Source organism: Gadus morhua, chromosome 8 (genome assembly GCF_902167405.1).
Source record: "Gadus morhua chromosome 8, gadMor3.0, whole genome shotgun sequence".
In the NCBI taxonomy this organism is placed as follows: Eukaryota; Metazoa; Chordata; class Actinopteri; order Gadiformes; family Gadidae; genus Gadus; species Gadus morhua.
In genome coordinates, this window is record NC_044055.1 from 12,753,994 (window position 1) to 12,775,608 (window position 21,615).

The window sequence follows — 21,615 nt, forward strand, 5'->3', positions numbered from 1 at the left end:
ACAGGGGCAGAACATAGGCGCTAACAGAGGAGGCTAGCTAGCCAGGGCAGAACGCAGGCGTTAACAGAGGAGGCTAGCTAGCCAGGGCAGAACGCAGGCGTTAACAGAGAAGGATAGGGCTAAAGGTCTGTGTTGGGACCTTTAAAGGCCGAACCCGGTTCTGCCTACGATCCCTTCAGCACTACTTATAAAAAAAACGATATGTGTGTCCATGTCTGTGTGTGTGTGTTTGTGTGCATCTGTATGCCCGTGTGTATTTGTGTGCGTTTTTATCTGTGTACCCATGTCTGTGCGTGCGTGTGTGTGTGCATTACTGTGTGTGTATATGTATGCGTGTGTGTGCGTCTCCCAGGGCGATGGCCATGTTTGATTTCCCCATTTAGAAATCATTAGTGAGCCCGAGGCTGTGGCACACAAGGGGTTAATACCATGAGAGAGAGGGGGAGGGGGGGAGGAGTTCAGAGGCCCCCTGGGCTAGCTCTAATTTCTGGCATGGAGAGAGAGAGAGAGGGTGTGTGTGTGTGCACAGCACCCTCTCTCCCCCTGCCTGTATCTCTCTCCCCCTAGGCAACTCCCCCCCTCCCCTCCCTCCCCCCGGGCCCTTCTCCTTTCATCCTCAAGCCAAGACCAATCACCATCTCCGTGGTAACGGCTGGTCATGTGACCTGCACCTGTTACTCTGGCTGGTCGCCACACGCTGCAGCCATCTGGACACACACACACACACACACACACACACACACACACACACACACACACACACACACACACACACACACACACACACACACACACACACACACACACACACACACACACACACACACACACACACACACACACACACCTGGATCAGCCCCCCCATCCTCTTCTCTCCATTCCTCAATTGCCCAGGGCGAGAGAGGCGGAACGTGAGAGAGCTAGCAGGAGAGAGACCGAGGGAGAGAGACTGGCATTTACACATGCCGTGTGTTACGATGGGGGTCTGTAGGACACCTGCCACCATCATGAGTCACACTGCTGGACACACACTCCACAGGGGAACTAAAAAACCACAACACACCCTCAGACACACAACACTGATTAACAACAACACACACACACAGAAGGACACTAGCAACACTACTGGTAGAGCCACAACTGTGTGTCAAGCAACACACAACCTACAACACACACTCTACAACACGCACTCTACAACACACACAGGGAGTGGCAGTTTTGCTGAGGTTATTTATAGATGAGAGAGATAGAGGGGGGGGAGATAGAAGGGGGGGCGATGGAGGAAGGTCAAAGGAAAGAGGTGAGATGACTGGACGTGTCACACACACACACTTAGATTAAATTATTATTATTCAAATCACCGTCACCATTTCCCCTAACAGGACTCCAAACTAACCTCAGAGTCTCTCCCCCCTCTTAGTCTCTCTCCCCTCCTCTTAGTCTCATCATTCCTTCTCCATCTACCGCCACAAGCCCCCCTCCCCCCAGGGCTGTGGCTCCACCCACATTCCCCAGACTCCATCAGGTGGTCACCTGACCCGCCTGGGTTCCAGCATCGTCAGGGTGACGGGGGTTCTTCCAACACACACACACACACACACACACACACACACACACTAGAGGGAAGAGGGGGGAGAGAAAGAGTGAAGAGAGGGAGAGAAGATTGGTGGGAGAGAGTCGAAGGGGGAGAGAGAGTAGAGGGAGGAAAAAGAGTTGAGGGGGGAGAGAGAGTAGAGGCGGGAGCACGGGGCAGTAAAGTTGGGAGTGGAGGAGGAGATGAATCAAAGGGGTGAAGCAAACAGTCTCCATTTTAGAGCAGAGTGACCACTGCCTATTATTATGCTAAATTAACCTGCAAGATGGAGGACGTCTCTACAGATAAACACACACACACACACACGCGCACATGCACAGCTTGGGGGGGCTGGGGTCGGAAGCATGGCCCTCCTTATCATTAAACGCCATTTTCTGCCACATAGGACACACACACGTTGCCCCCACACACACACACACACACAGCCCCCACACACACACACAGACACACACACACACACACCTCCCCCAGCACTGACCCTTGCAGCATGCTGGTTTGGCCCCTCCCTTCGTGAGGATAAAAGACACGGAGAGGAAGGGGGAGGAGAGAGGGGGAGGAGAGAGAGGGGGAGGGGAGGTGCGAGTGATGGGGGTTGTCCTCTGATAAATTCCACACTAGCATCATGTTTCCACCTCCACAATGAGAGCAGCAGCAGCCATGCGCCCCCCCCCCCCCCCCCCCTGCATCTCTTCCTGTCGTCTCCCTCTCTCTCCCCCCTGCCTCTCTTCCTGTTTTCCCCTCCCCTCCCTCTTCCTGTGGTCTCCCTCTCCTCCCCCTCTTCCTGTCTGTGGGCTTTTCAGTGTGAGCTACAGTCGAGCCTCTCTCGTGTGCTGCCTTCACTCACTCATCACATCACAGGAGCGATCACAACCTCATGGTCCTCTATTCACTCACTCAGACCTCTTCCTCCTCTGTTCACTCATTCACCCGACCTCATGCTCCTCCATTCACTCACTCACCCGACCTCATGCTCCTCCATTCACTCACTCACCCGACCTCATGCTCCTCCATTCACTCACTCACCCGACCTCATGCTCCTCCATTCACTCACTCACCCGACCTCATGCTCCTCCATTCACTCACTCACCCGACCTCATGCTCCTCTATTCACTCATTCACCCGACCTCATGCTCCTCCATTCACTCACTCACCCGACCTCACGGCCCTCCAGTCACTCACTCACCCGACCTCACGGCCCTCTAGTCACTCACTCACCAGACCTCACGGCCCTCTAGTCACTCACTCACCAGACCTCACGGCCCTCTAGTCACTCACTCACCAGACCTCACGGCCCTCTAGTCACTCACTCACCAGACCTCATGCTCCTCCATTCACTCATTCACCCGACCTCACGGCCCTCAAGTCACTCATTCACCAGACCTCACGGTCCTCTAGTCACTCACTCACCAGACCTCATGGTCCTCTAGTCACTCATTCACCAAACCTCCTCCAGAGAGCCGTCCTGGGGGCTCAGGGCGGGGTCATGAGGAGCAGGTAGGGGTCAGAGGTCAGACAGACCTCTGAGCGGGGGTCCACACCCTGAACACAAGACTCAACCTCTCCTCCTAGCTGGAGTGAGAGGGTGAGCGTTACAGAACCACGCCCTGGTCACTAGGCAACCAAAAACCACATCACGAGCACGACCAGCTGACAATCTGCCTATAACACCCATCCTGATTGGCCCGTCATCCGAGATGAGACAACCCATCAGTGATGGTCTGGGCTGGCCAGCTTTAATGTTGCCGTCCGGAGAGAAAGGGGGAAGTGCCCATCACCACACTTATGGTGAAGAGAAGGGGGCGGAGCCTATCTGATATTCTTCGTTGATATTCACTATTGATTGAGTTAATAATTAATGAATATTGACGGATCAGTCAACCAACCAGATTTCAAGAGACGCACGGGAACCAGCTAGCATTGGTCTGTTGGTAGAGGTTAGAATGGCGCACACCGATTGGCAGGCCTTAAATCGGTCATTAGGGTTGCCAGGCAACAGGAGGGATTAGACCCTCGAGCTGGATCAATGGCGCTCCCCCGTGATCGATTACCCTCCCTCTCCCCGCCACTTCCCCCCCGCCACTTCCCCCCCCCCCCCCCCTTCCACTGTTCCAGGGGTCAGAATTGGGCACCAGAAAGTTCAACATAATCTCAATGAAAGCATAATAATGGTACCAGCCTACAGGGGGCGCTAGTGCGTTAGCCCCAGACATGAGCCCCCAACATTAGTCTCAAATATTTGCCTCGTATCGACACTCCAGGACAGTGCTGTACGGTAGGGTGCTGTAGGGACGGGTGCTGTACGGTATGGTAGGGTGCCGTGCCGTAGGGTGCTGTGCTGTAGGGTATGGTGCTGTACACGGTAGGGTGCGAACGGTAGGGTGCCATGCAGTACAGTGTACGGTAGGGTAGGGTGCCATACAGTTGGGCGCTGTACGGTAGGTTGCCAGACGGTTGGGATGAGTACGGTAGGGTGCCATACGGTTGGGCGCTGTACGGTAGGGTGCCGTAGGGTAGGGTGATGAGTAAAGCGTTCCTACCTGGTCTTCTTGGGGGTCTTGGTCTTGGGGGTGGAGCTCTTGGTCTTCTTCTCCTTGGGCTCTTTGGGCTCTTTGGGGGTCTTGGGGGTTTTGGGGGTCTTGGGGGTCTTGGGTTCTTTGGGCTCCTTGCCCTCCACCTTCTCCTTTGGTTTTTTCTTCCTCTTCCTCTTCTCTGCAGGGGGACTGGTTGCCATGGCGCCGGCCTGCCCGTCGCCGGCGGGGGGGGTCCCGTCCTCCGAAGGGTTCCGCCCCTGCTCTGGCTCCTCCCCCTCTGCCATCTTGACCTTCTTACTCTTCTTCTTCTTTTTTGGCTTGGTGTCCGGGCCGCCGGGCTGCTCGCCGTCCATTGGCTGGCCCGGGGCGGCAGCCGGCCTATCCGGGGCCGTCGCTAAGGCTTCGCCAGGCAGGTCCGATGGGGAATGCTGCGGAGACAAGGGGAGGAGATTGTTACCACTCACTGCCCATCAGGACCAGTACGGCTACCAGGAACCACCCAGGGAACACACCATCCATCCATGGTGCACTCACCATCTTTCTCCCTCTAGCTGCCTCACCCACCTCCCTCCCTCCCTTCAGTACCCTCAGCCCCTCCTACCCCCGTCTCTCCCTCCCTCCATCCTACCTCCCTTTCTCCCACCTCTCTCTACCCCTCCCCTCTCAGATGTGAAACCAGTTAAACCCCCCCCCCCCCCCCCCCCCCCAGTAGCCCCTCTGTGACAGGAAACTGGTGACCAGCTGTTTGGAACTTCACCAACTCCCCCCCCCCCCCCTCCCTCCTCCAGCTGCCTCCCCCTCTCCCTTCCTCCCCTCTCTCTCTCCAGCTGCTCAGGGTCCCAGTGGCAGATGGGAAATCAGGCATCATGACACGAATAAATTATCTCCATACTTCAAAACCACACAACCCTTGCGAGACAGACACACACCAGGCCTGCGTGTGTGGCTGTGTGTGCGTGTGGCTGTGGTTTTGTGCGTGGTGTATGCGGGCCAGCAGGTTTGAGAGCATAATGCCACACTACAGGCTCCCTGAGCGCGCACACACACACACACACACACACACACACACACACACACACACACACACACACTTAAAGCTGCAACAAAATAAACATAAACAAGAGAGCGAGAGAGGGAGCAGAGTTGGTATATTATTAGTGCCAGCTCCACCTGCATCAAAAGCATACTAATGTACACACATACACACACACACTCCAAGGTCATGCACACATACAGAACACACCAACACCTGCTGACACAGACGTAACCCGAGAAGAAACTGCAGAGAGGAGACGGGCGAGAGACACCCCCGATGTGTGATGGACCGAGAGCGAGAGAGAGAGACGGGTCGGTAGATATTCTGTCATCCTGCCAAAACCCTGCAGATAATCAATCACACACTGACACCAGAAACACACATGCTAACGGACACACACACAAATAGACTGACAGTGTAGCCAACTTAGCCAGACACACACACTAAAACACACATGCTAACCAACGCTCACAAACTAAAGCACATACGCTAATTGACGCTTAACACTAAGGCGCACAACTGTATCCCAACATGCCGCTCAGGGGTGTGTGTGTGTGTGCCCGTGCCCATGTGTGCGCGTGTGTTAACCATGCTAAGGGAGCAGATGGGGATTAGAGAGACCTCCAGTCCGCTCGGCAGGTCGGTAATCACGGTCCGACGGCCGGTCAGCGCCCTGCGGACCGCCCAGAGACGTCTACCTCCTCCCCCTGCTCCCAGAACCACCGGGGGGTGGGGGTACCTCTATAGCCCGGGAGGTGGTGGGGGTACGTCTGTAGAGCTCCACTCAGAGCGCCCATCTTACCCTCAGGAATAACCTTCATACCAACTGGCTCTCTAGTGATACCGTACCAACTGGCTCTCTAGTGATACCGTACCAACTGGCTCTCTAGTGATACCGTACCAACTGGCTCTCTAGTGATACTGTACCAACTGGCTCTCTAGTGATACCGTACCAACTGGCTCTCTAGTGATACCGTACCAACTGGCTCTCTAGTGATACCGTACCAACTGGCTCTCTAGTGATACTGTACCAACTGGCTCTGTAGTGATACCGTACCAACTGGCTCTCTAGTGATACCGTACCAACTGGCTCTCTAGTGATACCGTACCAACTGGCTCTGTAGTGATACCGTACCAACTGGCTCTCTAGTGATACTGTACCAACTGGCTCTCTAGTGATACCGTACCAACTGGCTCTCTAGTGATACCGTACCAACTGGCTCTCTATTGATACTGTACCAACTGGCTCTCTAGTGATACCGTACCAACTGGCTCTCTAGTGATACCGTACCAACTGGCTCTCTAGTGATACCGTACCAACTGGCTCTCTAGTGATACCGTACCAACTGGCTCTCTAGTGATACTGTACCAACTGGCTCTCTAGTGATACCGTACCAACTGGCTCTCTAGTGATACCGTACCAACTGGCTCTCTAGTGATACTGTACCAACTGGCTCTCTAGTGATACCGTACCAACTGGCTCTCTAGTGATACCGTACCAACTGGCTCTCTATTGATACTGTACCAACACTAGCCAAATTACGACCTCAGGGAGGAAGGCTGTGTTGGGACCGCTCTGTTACTGAAGGGACAGGTTGAGCAGGCCTCCTCCAACACCCAGCTAATCGCTGCCTTGGTTCTCCACAGTATGCTAGTCCTGTAGCCAGTTTTAGTAACAGTAGGTCATGTTAATACAGCAGTATGCTAGTCCTGTAGCGTGTTTTAGTAACAGTAGGTCATGTTAATACAGCAGTATGCTAGTCCTGTAGCCAGTTTTAGTAACAGTAGGTCATGTTAATACAGCAGTATGCTAGTCCTGTAGCGTGTTTTAGTAACAGTAGGTCATGTTAATACAGCAGTATGCTAGTCCTGTAGCCAGTTTTAGTAACAGTAGGTCATGTTAATACAGCAGTATGCTAGTCCTGTAGCGTGTTTTAGTAACAGTAGGTCATGTTAATACAGCAGTATGCTAGTCCTGTAGCGTGTTTTAGTAACAGTAGGTCATGTTAATACAGTAGTATGCTAGTCCTGTAGCGTGTTTTAGTAACAGTAGGTCATGTTAATACAGCAGTATGCTAGTCCTGTAGCGTGTTTTAGTAACAGTAGGTCATGTTAATACAGCAGTATGCTAGTCCTGTAGCGTGTTTTAGTAACAGTAGGTCATGTTAATACAGCAGTATGCTAGTCCTGAAGCGCGTTTTAGTAACAGTAGGTCATGTTAATACAGCAGTATGCTAGTCCTGTAGCGTGTTTAAGTAACAGTAGGTCATGTTAATACAGCAGTATGCTAGTCCTGTAGCGTGTTTTAGTAACAGTAGGTCATGTTAATGCAGCAGTATGCTAGTCCTGAAGCGCGTTTTAGTAACAGTAGGTCATGTTAATACAGCAGTATGCTAGTCCTGTAGCGCGTTTTAGTAAAATTAGGTCATCATGTTAATAGATGGTTAATAACCAACGATTCATTATGAATATTGACTGTTGGGGGTTTATTATAAATCAAAACTTCAAACAACAGACTAGTGAGGAAGTTACGTATACACACACACACACACCACACATTAAATACACACAATAGTCACCACCACACACACACCCCAAGCAGCTACACTCAAAACCCTATGACACACACACCACAACTTGGCGCTGGCAACCGAGCACACCACACACGCATAACCAAGCGCACACACCCAGCCGTCTGGTGTCCCCGGGCAGATTACTCAGGCGCGTCGCGTGCCTCGCTACGTGAGAGAGAGGGGGGGGAGGCGTACTGTACCCCCTCGGCTAACCCCCCCCCCCCCCCCCCCCCATCTAGGTCAGGAGCCCGGACATATTAACTCTGACAGCTGAATGTCAGCCCACACCAGCCCTGCTGGGGGAGGGGGTCAGACCAGTGGAACACACACACACACACACACACACACACACACACACACACACACACACACACACACACACACACACACACACACACACACACACACACACACACACACACACACACACACACACACACACACACACACACACTTCAGGAGCCCCAGCTGTATCTACACCAGTGAGCTCCACACCAGCCCTCACTTACCCGGATCTGAGGCACTTTCTGTGGGGTGAGGGGGGGTGAGGCCAGGGGGTGGGAGGCGGCCGGGGCCCAGGGGAGGGGCGGCTGCCCGGGGGCCGGGGGGGTCATCTGCAGGTGGTGAGGATGGGGGGGCAGGTGTGCGTGGGGTGTGGCTCCCTGGGGGGGCGGGGCCAGGCCCTGGTTGGGGGGCGGGGCCCCGTGCTGAGTGGCGGCCGGGCCCGGGAAGCCCAGGGTGGCGGGCTGCAGGGGCTGCCCGCCCCGGGAGGCCTGCTGCTGGGCAACCAGCTGCCGCGGGTCCCCTGCCTGGCTGGGTGGGGCCTCGTGAGGCCCTGCAAACACAAGTTCAGAAGTCAGGGAACGCAGAGACTGGTGTGAAGAATTACACCAGGCTTATTATGGTCTGTTATAGCATAGCGGTCTAGCATAGGGATACTATTATCAGTGTTACCATGGCAACAACATACTCCTTTACATCCATCACACATACATCCATCTATTGATGTAGCCCTCCCTAGACCCGCCCCTTCGTAGGCCTGCATGCTAGCTAATGCTTTAGCTTGGCTCATGCTAGCTAAGGCTTTAGCTTGGCTCATGCTAGCTAATGCTTTAGCCTGGCTCATGCTAGCTAATGCTTTAGCCCGGCTCATGCTAGCTAAGTAGCTAATGCTCCTAGAATGCTAAACTCCTCCGTCAGCTCCACCTGAGCTCACCTGGCTGGTGTTGGGGCCGGCCAGGGGCCATCTGGGGCCCGCAGTGGGGGCTCATCCCTGGGTACATCTGACCGGGGGGCATGCCGTGGGCCTGCTGGTGCTGGGGGGCCCGCTGCAGGGGGGCCACCATGGGGCCGGGGGCCGACTGGTATCCCGACACCTCCGGGGGCCCAGCAAGCCCGGCACTGGGGGGCCGGCCCTGCTGGGGCGGGGGAGTGGGTGTGCCCAGGCCCCGCATTGGGGACATGGAGGAGGGGGGAGGGTAGGCCCCCTGAGCCGGGGGGCCGAGGTGGGGCGAGGCCTGGCTGGGGGCCTGGGCCAGGCCCTGGGGGTGCATAGGCTGGTGTGGAGGTCCTGGGGGGTAGCGGACCTGGGGCCCGGCCGCAGGGCCTGACCCCTGGGCGTACCGCTGGGCCAGCTGCCCTGGGCCCATGGCCTGGCCTGGGTTAGCGTTAGCCTGGTTGTTGGCCTGGGCCATGGGGGGCCCCTGGGCCATGGAGGGCCCCATAGCTTGGCTCATGGCCCCGTACTGACCCTGGTAGCCGGGGTACTGCCCTCCCGGGAATCCGGCCATGGCTTGGTGGTGCTGGTGGGGGTGGGGGGTCTGTCTGGAGGGGGAGTGGGGGTAGCGGGGCGTGTGGCCCATGTTGGGGTAGCCCTGCTGGGGCTGCTGCTGCTGGGCGGGGGGCTGGGGGAGCCTCATCTGGGCACCGCCCATGCCCCCATGGCCCAGGTAGTGGGCGGGGTCCTGGGGGGCGGGGGGGTAGTGTTGGGCCATGCGGCCCGCGTTGGGGGTTGAGTTGGCGCCCGCCATGCCGCCGTAGTCACTGCGAGGCATCTGATAGGGCGCCATCTGGTTGGGCCCGCCCCCTGGCTGGGCCGGAGGCTGCTGATAGGGCGATCTGCTCTGCTGCTGTTGTTGTTGTTGTTGTTGGCCCCAAACTCCTCCCCCTCCTCCCGCCGCCGCTCCTCCCCCCCCACCACCCCCGGGGTCACCGGGGTAACCGTGATGGGGGTTGGCGGGGCTGCCGTGGTAACGGTTGCCCATGCCGTTCATAGGGGCGTTGACGTTGGGCGGGCCGCCGCCCTGCCCCGCCTGGGGCATCATGTGACCGGCGTATGGGCCGTGGTCGTACAACTGGCCCAGCTTGGGCTGTCCCAGGCCCTGGTGGTACGCCCCCCCACCCCCCTGGTGGTCCATGCCCAGGGAGGCGGGGTTCCCCCCGGGCTGGCCGGGCGGGGGCGCCCCCTGCTGGGGGAAGCAGTCGGCCAGGCCGTCCAGGCCGTCTGAGAACAGCCCCGCATCGTCTCCGAACAGGCTCAGCATCCCGGGGTCCGCCATGGGACCACAGGGTCCGCTGGGAGGTGAAGACTAGCTGCTGCTGCCTGCTACTCCATGCTCCTCCTCTGACTCCTGGAGAGAGAGGAGGAGAGGAGGGTTAGAGGGGGTCATCCTTCAGGACGAGAGGAGAGAGGAGGTCATCCCTCAGGAAGAGAGGAGAGAGGAGGAGAGGAGAGAGGAGGTCATCCCTCAGGAAGAGGAGAGAGGAGGGAGAGGAGAGAGGAGGTCATCCCTCAGGAAGAGGAGAGAGGAGGGAGAGGAGAGAGGAGGTCATCCCTCAGGGGGAGAGGAGAGAGGAGGGAGAGGAGAGAGGAGGTCATCCCTCAGGAGGAGAGGAGGTCATCCCTCAGGAGGAGGAGAGAGGAGGTCATCCCTCGGGGAGTAGAAGCAGCACATGTTGAGCTAGTAAAGCGGTTGTATAGCCCCCAGCGGAGGACACCTCCCCCACCCTGCTCCCATTTTACAACTAAACAAAAGAACTTTTTTCCAACACACACACACACACACACACACACACACACACACTTTTCCAACAGAACCCACACACTCTTTCCCCCCCCACACGGTCATTGAGGCTCTGTGTTAGAACAATGGGGCCAGCAGATGCAGCTCTGTTTGAACACCACCAGCTGCCCTGAAGAGAGACGGGCCGAGCCACAGACAGGCACCCAGCCACAGACAGGCACCCAGCCACAGACAGGCACCCAGCCACAGACAGGCACCCAGCCACAGACAGGCACCCAGCCACAGACAGGCCATAAGACACAGACAGATGTGTGATGAGCGACACACACACACACATCAGCCTACTGCCCTCAATGGGACACCACCCGTATCAGTGGTCAACACCACTTGCTTGACAGATTCTCTCGTGTGCATCCACCGTGGTAGCGGTAGCACGAAGATAGCACGTTGGAAGCGATGACGTGGGTAGCACGTCGGTATTACTAGCACGTGGGTAGTACATCGATAGCGGTAGCACGTCGATACAGTAGCTAGCCATTTTGACAAATTTTAGTCCAACAGTTCCAACAATCCCCCACTTCAAGGCCTGATCAGTACCAGAGCTCTTTAAACCTTCCATTGTCTTGACGCCTCTTATGTTTTCCCAGAATGCATCACATTGTTGCAGCTCTGCCCCACACAGAGCTGCATTAGCATGACAGTGTGCTGCAAGCATTGTAAATGAGGTTGTGTGGCTCCGAGTACAGAGAGCCCCCTGCTGGGGCTGCAGCCCCCCCCCCCCCCCCCCTCTATAGCGAGAACCAAAGAGCACGCCCCCAGGTAGGGGTCGGAGGTCACCCTGCTCAAGGAGGCCTACAGGTTAACGGGCACGGAGGATTGAACCCAGAACCTCTCAGCTGGGCGTCAACCCCCTGACCACTAGACCACTGGCTACGTCAGCCACCTAGGCTACGTCAGCCAAACAGGCTACGTCAGGCTAGCAGCAGAAGACAGTGCAGCGTCGCTCAGCGTCGCTCAGCAACAGGAAGCAGATGTTGTATCACAGACAACTTCCTCCTGAGGCCGAGATGAACAACACGGATGTTCTGTCTGGCGGGGGGGGGGGGGGGGTCGTGATCCGAGTCGTCCAACGTGATTTCATTTCCTGTGAGACGGGCTTCCTGTTTTACAGCACCCACACCACATCTAAACAAGAGTCCGGCTCCTACGGTAGTTCAGCACGGGGCAACCTCCATCCAGAAGGGTCAGAGGTCGTCTGGTTCTAGGAGGCCTACCGTTATCGAACCCAGAACCCGTTCGGGGACACGGGGGGGGGGGGGGGGACCACACACACACACACGCACACGGTCCAGCTCAGGGACCGTCTCCAACACTCAAGTCAGCCAATCAGCAGCGCCCAGCGAGGGGTGCGGAGGCTGTGGAAGTCTTCATTCATGACCTTGCTGCTGTGAACGAGGGCAGAGTGCAGCCCACTGGATCCTACTGGCTGAAGCTCCTATCGGCTGCAAAGGAGGGTTAGGTGACCACACCCACAGCCCACAATGCCCAGTGGGCCGGTGTGACCCTCCAGACCTGACGGTGTTCTGACTGCGGAGCCCCCCTACCTCCAGTTCCCTTGACAACACAGTGATCCACACGGAGGAGCTGCTTCTGCAGGGCGTTTGTACACAGCTCACCCACCATGCAGTCACCTCCTCATTATCCATCTGACACGACTGGTCGGCCACTCAGGTAGCCGAGCCACTGAGGTAGCCTCTAGGGTACCACTGAGGTTGCCTCTATGGTCAGGGTACCACTGACGTAGCCTCTAGGGTAGGGATAGACCGTTTATGGATTTTTTAGGGCCGATGCCAAACAGAATCTTCTTTTCAGCCGATGCTTATTTTCTTGAGCCGATATATGGAGCCGGTAATGCTTTTGCTCCCTAAATTGACATCATGAAAATGACCCAATGACGATAACAAAAAGATAAACATGACATTTTTTCTGAACTGTGTCAGAAAAACAATTGGCAAAAAGAATTAATAAAAACCGACCGATGCCGATACATGTAAAAATTGCAAAAAATCACTGGTAGCCTCTAGGGTTACTGAGGGTTGAGTGCGATCGCTCCAGAAAAAGCATTTCCTGTTCAAAGGTAAGCACCCCCATCCTCCAACTACAACACCTGTAGGAGGCTGGCTCTCTACCACCCGTAGACAGAGCCCAGCCCTGCAAGAGCCCGTGACTAAAGCCTATAATTTATACCTTTGGTCCAATCAGCTCACGGCCTGCGTGTGGCCACTGTGTGTCTGTTGGTGTGTCTTCATGAGCGCGTGTGCCTTCATGAGTGCGTGTGCCATCATGAGTGTGCGTGCCATCATGAGTGTGCGTGTCTTCATGAGTGTGCGTGTCTTCATGAGTGTGTGTTTCAGTGCAACGGGGGAGGGATGCAGGGCCCTGTGTTTGGGGGATTGTGCCGGAAGGAAGGAAGAGAGGGTGGGGCCGATAAACAGAGAGGGGGGTAGACAGAGGGGAGGAAAAAGTTTGAAGCAGCGAAGCGAGAGAGAATTAGGTTATCATACGCACGGCTGCCCAGTTAATGGGGGGTGTGTGTGTGTGTCCTGGCCACAGCCAGCTCTCGGTCTGCAGTCTGAGTCCTTTAGCTCAGGAAGGCTCCTGACTGAAAGACCCGGAAGTCTCTCAGCAGCAGCCATGATGGAGCTGGCCTGACTCTAATGCTGAGGAGAGGAGCCTCAGTGCCTCCTTCAGCTAGGGTACGCTGGAGTGTCCTTCACCAGAGGAAAGGAGTCTCAGTGCCTCCTTCATCTAGGGTACACTGGAGCGTCCTTCACCAGAGGAAAGGAGGTGCTGCCGTCCCACAAGCCCTTGTTGCAGGAGCATTTGAACAGATGCAACGTTCGGCCGTTTACCAAAACAAACCATCACCATGACGACTATTTTCCCACAACCATAGTTTCGGATATATTTCCATAAATGTGAGCAACCATCATCAATAGGACAACTATTCATTTCACTTGTGACCAGTACCCTATATTCCTTTTCACCAACTGCTCCTCGTTTAACAGCCTGCATGAAAAACACGGTGAGAACGCACAAGAGGCTCCTTTAGTCGGCCATCTTCTGAACGCTGGAGCTCCCCCACGCAGACCCCGTCCATAACATCCTCCGTCGCTGAGTGACGTAGCATAGTGACGTAGCCTCAGTCTCATGGTGATGTAGCCTAGTGTAGGTTCAGTCTCATCGTGACGTAGCCTAGTGTAGGTGCATTCTCCCAGTGACGTAGCCTAATGTAGGTTCAGCCTCAGTGACGTAGCCTAGTGTAGTTGCAGTCTCATTCTTAGCCACATGACATTTTTCATCCAGGTCAAGGAAAGGATTTTTGGAAAGGACACTTTGTGTATTCGATTGCATTTATATCCATTTAGCATTTTATATCCGGTGAGCTAAACATCATCATGGAGTGGTACTAGTGATTCTGTTTACTACGCAGCATTCAGAAAACCCTCTGTACCGTGCCTTTAAGAGAGTTCCCCTTTAAGGCTGAGTACACATTACAGCCCCACCTCTTTAATCAATCATTGGTATTGACAAGCTTCTTAGCCAATAGGATGGATGGCTTCAGACAGCCTCCCGAGGGATTGGCCTGCATGCCCTCCCGGCACCGCCTGCTTTCCTATTAACAACCAATTAGATTTCCCCAGGCCGGCCCCCTAACCGTTCTCCTGGGGGGGGGGGACACACACACACACACACACACACACACACACACACACACACACACACACACACACACACACACACACACACACACACACACACACACACACACACACACACACACACACACACACACACACACACACCTGATAGGGCGGGGTCTGATGACACAATACTAATTACACGTTTCAGATGCTACCAACTGGTGACCTTTGAACCAGGGCCTCGGCGGAAGGAGCGTGACTCAAGTGAGCTCCGCTGCTCCTCCTCCAAGAATCACAGCCTTGAACCACAACGGACACACGCACAGACAGAACCACACACACGCACAGAGAGAACCACACAGACAAGCTCAGAACCAAACAGAACACACAGTGTGAGGTCAAGGATTGATTGACCCGAACTTTCCCACCATCTCTTGGTCACATCACAGGTCAGATACATCTCACACACCTCTGAACAGAGCCAGCACAACAGTGGAGGGAATGAATCAGTCTCTCGCCAGCCCTCCCCCTCTCTGAGGCACTGAGTCCATAAGGTCCTCGCCATGGGGGAGGCTGGTGACAGGATGGAGGGGGAGGAGACGTGGAGAGAGAGGGGGAGGAGAGGGACACACACAGGCTGTGATGACACTCAGTTATAATGTCACCATGGAGAGAGATGCTACCGCTAACCTTTCAGAGAACGAGAGAGACTAGGGGGGGGGGTGGGGGAGAGAGGGAGACAGGGACCAGGACAGAGGGAGACAGAAAGACAGACAAGGAGAGACATGGAGAGAGAAACAGACGGGTAAGGGAGCCGGTGAGATGGGGGAGGCCAGTGCCGTCTGAGGAAGAGCCATGTGGGCTGAAGCTGGCAGAATGATAGATGGAGAGGAAGACACAGTGCAGCCTCCTCCTCCTCCTCCTCCTCCTCCCCCCCCTGGTCACACACCATGTGCCCTGACAGAGGACAAAATGGCTGCCCTCACAACACCAAACAACAGGCTGCTGGTGGAACTGTTGATTCTCTCCTCACAGCAACACCATGGCAACCAACCATGACAGCAGGGCTAATTGACCAATAAGAAGCCAGCACAGACAGGTGCACAATGCTAGGTGTGTTCGTCTCTAGAAACCTTTCATCTTTGCTTTAGGCCTATATTTACAAATTCGCCATGTTGTTCTGGGGAGGAAGACTCCGACCAGAGGACACTGGGGTCCACTGGGGTCCACTGGGGTCCGCTGGGGCCCAGAGGGGCATCCTGCTTCAGAGACCAGTAGGAACCCAGCGTCGGTGAAGGAATCTACTGAGACCTGGGGATCAGTGATAGGTGGAACCCCTGCAGAACCCGGTTCACCAGACCAATCAGGAGGAGCCTACACACAAACATACGTTGGCGAGACCAGCTGTGAACTTCAACACACAGCAGAGAAGAGCTTCAATACAGGGGGACAGGGAGGGAGACATCATGGAGAGAGAGACAGAGAGAGAGACAGAGACAGAGAGAGAGACAGACAGACAGAGAGAGAGTAAACAATGAGACATTCTCTCTGGCAGCAGAACAATCACATCAGTGTAGTCATGAAGGGTCAGAGTTCACACTGGACGCAATACCAGAGACACAACACACACTATGGCACCAACACACACACACACACACACACACACACACACACACACACACACACACACACACACACACACACACACACCTTGTTGTCAGCGAAGTGTTAACAGAACAAGACTGACGGACCAACCGTTCAAACATCCGAAACACTGGATAACCGGGAAAGTTCTCAATGGAGTAGTACACGTGTAGTACAGACATATCTGCACCAGGATACTGTACCCTCTCCTTGAGAACTGAACCATACATCATTCTGGAGATAAGACCCCATCTGGTTCAGAATCGACAGCACTTCCGAGGGTTTTAAACATCCTACTTCCTTCAAAACTAACTATTATAACCAAACCGTTTCACATGCCTTCGGAATGGAAAATTAAAAAGCTGTAAACACGCTCGACGAGCCCTCAGCCCGGGTAGGGTTTGGGGAATAGTAACGTAACCACAAGAAAGGACCACAATAGTGGCTCACATCTGGTGCGTGTGTGTGCGTGTGGCCCCTTATCTTCCCCACCGTTGCCCGCACCATACGACGAGCTGCCATCTTGGCTCAAACACACAGGGCTCACCACGGCGCCCAGGACCGCTAAACCCGCAGCACATCACCTCCAGAGCGGGTCTAACCGCTCAGGTGTCGGCCCTACCCGGATCAAAACAAGTGAAGATTTAGCCTCATTATGAATCAGTTTAATGGCTCAGATTCGACACAGTGGTAGGTTCAAAGTTGCGATGGGTGACCATTGGGCAAGTTGGCCGACTCCGGGACGAGGAGCGGAGACAGCGGGCAGACAGAGCCACATGTCCGGGGGGAGAGATCAACAGTGCCGGGGGGAGAGCCCCGCCGAGTGACCAGCCGCAGCGGCAGGTGCTCGGGTCCGTAACTCAGCGACACCCAGCCAAGTAACAAGTGACGCCGCCGCACCGAACACAACATTCTGCCCCGAATAAAGTCCGAGAGAACTTATAAAACGCGGAAATAGTGAAGAAGTTGAGAATAAAGAAGTTTACTTTACTTTGCGGACTGATAAGTGAGCCCGGGGCGGTCGGAGGGTTTTCTGTCCCGTAGGCGAAGAGTTCTAACGGCCGCTCGGAGCTAGAGGTCGGCGGGCGGTGGACGTGTTTGTGGCCGCCGGGTTCAGACAATAAGAAAGATTAGCAGCTAACAGGCTAACGTGTCCTAGCTGGGCTTAGCTCCAGAGCTAGCATGGCTAATTAGCCTGTCGGCGCAGTGCGCGCGTCGCTCCGGACGGCAAGGAGAAGCGCTTCACTTCGCAGGAGTTTACCCGCTAAGAACGGAACGGACCGGGACCGGACCGGACCCGGAGTAGTGGACCCGAATTTCAAAGGTCTAAACCACGAGGACCAGGTGGTCAATAACAAACCCGCGGCTCCACACGGAGTGACCGCCTGGCCTCAGTCCTAACCCCCCGGTCCAAGAGCACCAGACCCCGGTGGACTAAACCCTCCCGGTCTTACTTAGTTCTGCCCGAGGAGGGGACCCCTGTCCAGCCTCTGAGGGGGATACGGGGGGTTCGCCTCCCGGGAGCCGGGTGCTCTCGGCGGGTCTCTGGGGTGAGGGGGGATCCGGGGGACCTGACTCACCTCACGGTCGGAGCACCTCGTGTCTCTCAAGCTTCTACACAATTAGCTAACCCGCGCTAACGGGCTAGCCCTCACCCCCCCACCACCCCACCCACGACCAAAACTCCACCAAGTTTCTCCACCTTCAGCCCTTCTGCTCCACAAGTGGTACCGAAAAGAGGCTTTAAGTGGAGAATCCCCGCGGGCTGGAAGGAGGAGATCACCGCTCTCCAACTAGTGAGGACCCGCTGTAGGACGCGGAGCTAAACCTGCTATTGTTAGCCTGTCGCCATGGTGGCCCCCCGGACCTCCAGCCCCTCGGACCCCCGTCCGACGGGACCGCCACTTCGTCCTCTTTTGAGGGAAACTAGCGAAAAGTGCCCCAGAAAGAGACCCGGGCCGCGGGAGCCGTCGTGTCGGAGGACTTGCTTCCCCGGCTCCCAAAAAGTCCCAGAAACTTGATGTGAAGCGATCCTCTGAACCGGGTCCGGTGGGCAGGGGTCTCGGTCCCGACCCCAGGTCCATCGGAGGTCGGGACCGAGACCCCCGCTGGCGGAAACCACCAGCAGTTCGGATCAGACGCGGAATCAGGGAATACAACCGGGCTCTTACCCGACAAGCTCGGTCACTTCTTTGATCGAATCCCTCTTTTGCTAGAGCTCCGTGGGTCCAGAGATAAAGTTCACGTCCCGGTCTCGAGTCTCTCGGCGCGTGGTTCAGGACGGGGGACCGCGAGCTCTGCTCTCCTTTGTGTTAATTTCTCTCTAATCGACTTTAATCGGATCGATCGGCTGCTCGCTCCCGAGTCCTCCAGACGCTCACCTTCCTCGGCCAGGGCGCGCTCCCGAGGACCTCTCGTGGATAAACACGCGGCGCGCGCGACCCCGCTGCTCTCCGTGACGCGCGTACACTTTGAGTTTTAATGTTTATAAAAAACTAAAACGATGGATTAATTAAAAGAAACGAAGCTTCGAAAATAAGCGCGGAGTTTAACGACCTCGTGCAGTCAGTGATCTGAAACATGAATTAATAAATTAATCCTCTCAACGTTCACTCATTCATCAGCTCTGATAGTATCTGCGTCTTTGCTGTTGGTTCAGCCGTCTATTCCTATTTGTTGATGTGTGTTTTCGGTTTGTGTGTGTGTGTGTGTGTGTGTGCGTGCGCGCGCGCGTGTGTGTGTGTGTGTTTAATTATCATATTATTATAGAAGCCGAACAGGGGATGCCTCAGATTAACACGGTTTAATTTGCACATTCGTATAAATCATTCATTCAGTCTCTCATACTCGCGTGCGCGCGCAGCGAGGTGTTGATAAAAGAGTTAAAGTCAAACTCATCATCACCCAAAATGGCCGCTCCGTCCGCCTCCCGTCAAACACACGTTATTAACTAAGTAAAGCGACACGTTCCACACTCATCACATCTGAGATTGATGCTTCATTATTTATTTATTATTTTTATTGGTGTTTATTTGATCCACAGCGCGTGTGACTTGTAGATTCTAGTTCAGTTTGGGCCCCTCTGGAGCGCGCACCAATAAGTGTAGAAACACCGTGCGAAGGACCTCAAGGTTCTGCACATGCGCACTGTGTGGCAAGAGAAATTCGTAAATAATCCGGATTCCGGAATATCACGGAAAAGTACGACAGACTTCTTCATTAGGAAAAGACGAGATTGGTGATGGACGGCTCCCTTCCCCCTCCGCGCGGAGGCACCGTGCACAGGACGGCGTGCACGCCAGGAACCCGGATGTCCCCACGCGGCCGCTCATTTGCTTATCATAACAACGTGGCCCGCGGGACAGCATTTAAAGACATAGAGCACACTCACTCCCATCCTCATCTCCCATATTCTCTCTCTCTCTCTCTCTCTCTCTCTCTCTCTCTCTCTCTCTCTCTCTCTCTCTCTCTCTCTCTCTCTCTCTCTCTCTCTCTCTCTCTCTCAGCATCTCTCTCTCTCTCTCTCTCTCTCTCTCTCTCTCTCTCTCTCTCTCTCTCTCTCTCTCTCTCTCTCTCAGCCTCTCTCTCTCTCTCTCTCTCTCTCTCTCTCTCTCTCTCTCTCCATCTCTCTCTCTCCCTCTCTCTCCCCCCTCTCTCAATCCCTCTCTCTCTCTCTCTCTCTCTCTCTCTCTCTCTCTCTCTCTCTCTCTCTCTCTCACACTCAGCCTCTCTCTCCCCCCTCTTTCCCTCTCTAACAGACAATGTGATCCACCAGTATCATGGTCCCGGATCTCATGGTCCTCCTGGTCCTCATGGTCCTGGTCTTCATGGTCCTCATGGTCTTCCTGGTCCTCATGGTCCTGGTCCTCATGGTCTTCATGGTCCTCATGGTCCTCATGGTCCTCATGGTCCTCATGGTCCTCATGGTCTTGGTCTTCATGGTCCTCATGGTCCTGGTCCTCATGGTCCTGCACCTCATGGTCCTGGTCCTCCTGGTTGTCATGGTCCTGATGATCCTCATGATCCTGGTCCTCATGGTCCTCATGGTCTTCCTGGTCCTCATGGTCCTGGTCCTCATGGTCCTGGTCCTCCTGGTCCTCATGGTCCTGCTCCTCCTGGTTCTCATGGTTCTGATGATCCTCATGATCCTCATGATCCTGGTCCTCATGGTCTTCATGATCCTCATGGTCCTCATGGTCCTGGTCCTCATGGTCCTCATGGTCCTCATGGTCCTCATGGTCCTGGTCCCCATGGTCCTCATGGTCATGGACCTCATGTTCCTCCTGGTCCTCATGGTCTTCATGGTCCTCATGGTCCTGGTCCTCATGGTCCTGGTCCTCCTGGTCCTGGTCCTCATGTTCCTGGTCCTCATGGTCTTCATGGTCTTCATGGTCCTCATGGTCCTCATGGTCCTCATGGTCTTCATGGTCCTGGTCCTCATGGTCCTCATGGTCCTGGTCCTCATGGTCCTGGTCTTCATGGTCCTCATGGTCCTGGTCTTCATGGTCCTAATGGTCCTGGTCTTCATGGTCCTCATGGTCCTGGTCCTCATGGTCCTGCTCCTCCTGGTTCTCATGGTTCTGATGATCCTCATGATCCTCATGATCCTGGTCCTCATGGTCTTCATGATCCTCATGGTCCTCATGGTCCTGGTCCTCATGGTCCTCATGGTCTTCATGGTCCTCATGGTCCTGGTCCTCATGGTCCTCATGGTCATGGACCTCATGTTCCTCCTGGTCCTCATGATCTTCATGGTCCTCATGGTCCTGGTCCTCATGGTCCTGGTCCTCCTGGTCCTGGTCCTCATGTTCCTGGTCCTCATGGTCCTCATGGTCTTCATGGTTTTCATGGTCCTCATGGTCCTCATGGTCTTCATGGTCCTGGTCCTCATGGTCCTCATGGTCCTGGTCCTCATGGTCCTCATGGTCCTGGTCTTCATGGTCCTCATGGTCCTTCCATCTCAGAGTTCCCGTTGATTTATTATTATTGTTATTATTATTATATTATAATTATAATGATATGAATATTAATTATTATGACTATTATTCCCCCAAGTTTATTACTTAATACTTCAGGTCATTCCATCAAAAATGACATTTTTAACAGTGGTTCCCTTGCATTACAGAAGTGATGTTACACATGTTTTAAAAGCATGTCCACATGTTATAAAGCATGTCCACATCTTATAAAGAATGTCCACATGTTATAAAAGATCTCCACATTATAAAGCATGTCCACATGTAAGAAATTATCTACACGTGATAAATATTAAAAAGCATTTATCTATAATATACATCGATAGATGTGTAGATATATAGATCCATAGACCTTCATATATCTATAGATCTATGGATCTATATGTCTATAGAGCTATAGACAGATTCATAGATCTATCAAGCTCAACCTATCGTCTTCTTAGACTTACAGGTTTTATCTTTAGGGTTGAATGCACTTATTGAAGCTTTGATTGAAGCATCAGTTAAATAAATGTGTTGAAAGTTATGTAGTAA

The 21,615-nt window shown here is 54.5% G+C and overlaps 1 protein-coding gene across 4 annotated transcripts in view; it reads right to left on the bottom strand.

The window, feature by feature from the left end:
• The window catches only part of chd7 (chromodomain helicase DNA binding protein 7), a 48,631-nt gene extending 30,110 nt beyond the window's left edge, over nt 1-18,521 (bottom strand). For 3 of the 4 annotated variants that reach the window (XM_030364273.1, XM_030364272.1, XM_030364270.1), the window contains exons 1-4: nt 18,277-18,521; nt 8,951-10,364; nt 8,244-8,569; nt 4,132-4,553 (exon numbers count right to left, since the gene is read on the bottom strand). In XM_030364273.1, the coding sequence (XP_030220133.1) occupies nt 4,132-4,553; nt 8,244-8,569; nt 8,951-10,292 (2,090 nt within the window). In that variant the 5' untranslated portion in view covers nt 10,293-10,364; nt 18,277-18,521. Of the gene's footprint in view, nt 1-4,131; nt 4,554-8,243; nt 8,570-8,950; nt 10,365-17,096; nt 17,641-18,276 lie in introns of those variants that run through there. The other variant, XM_030364271.1, reaches the window with a different exon arrangement.
• Nucleotides 18,522-21,615: the final 3,094 nt, after the last annotated feature.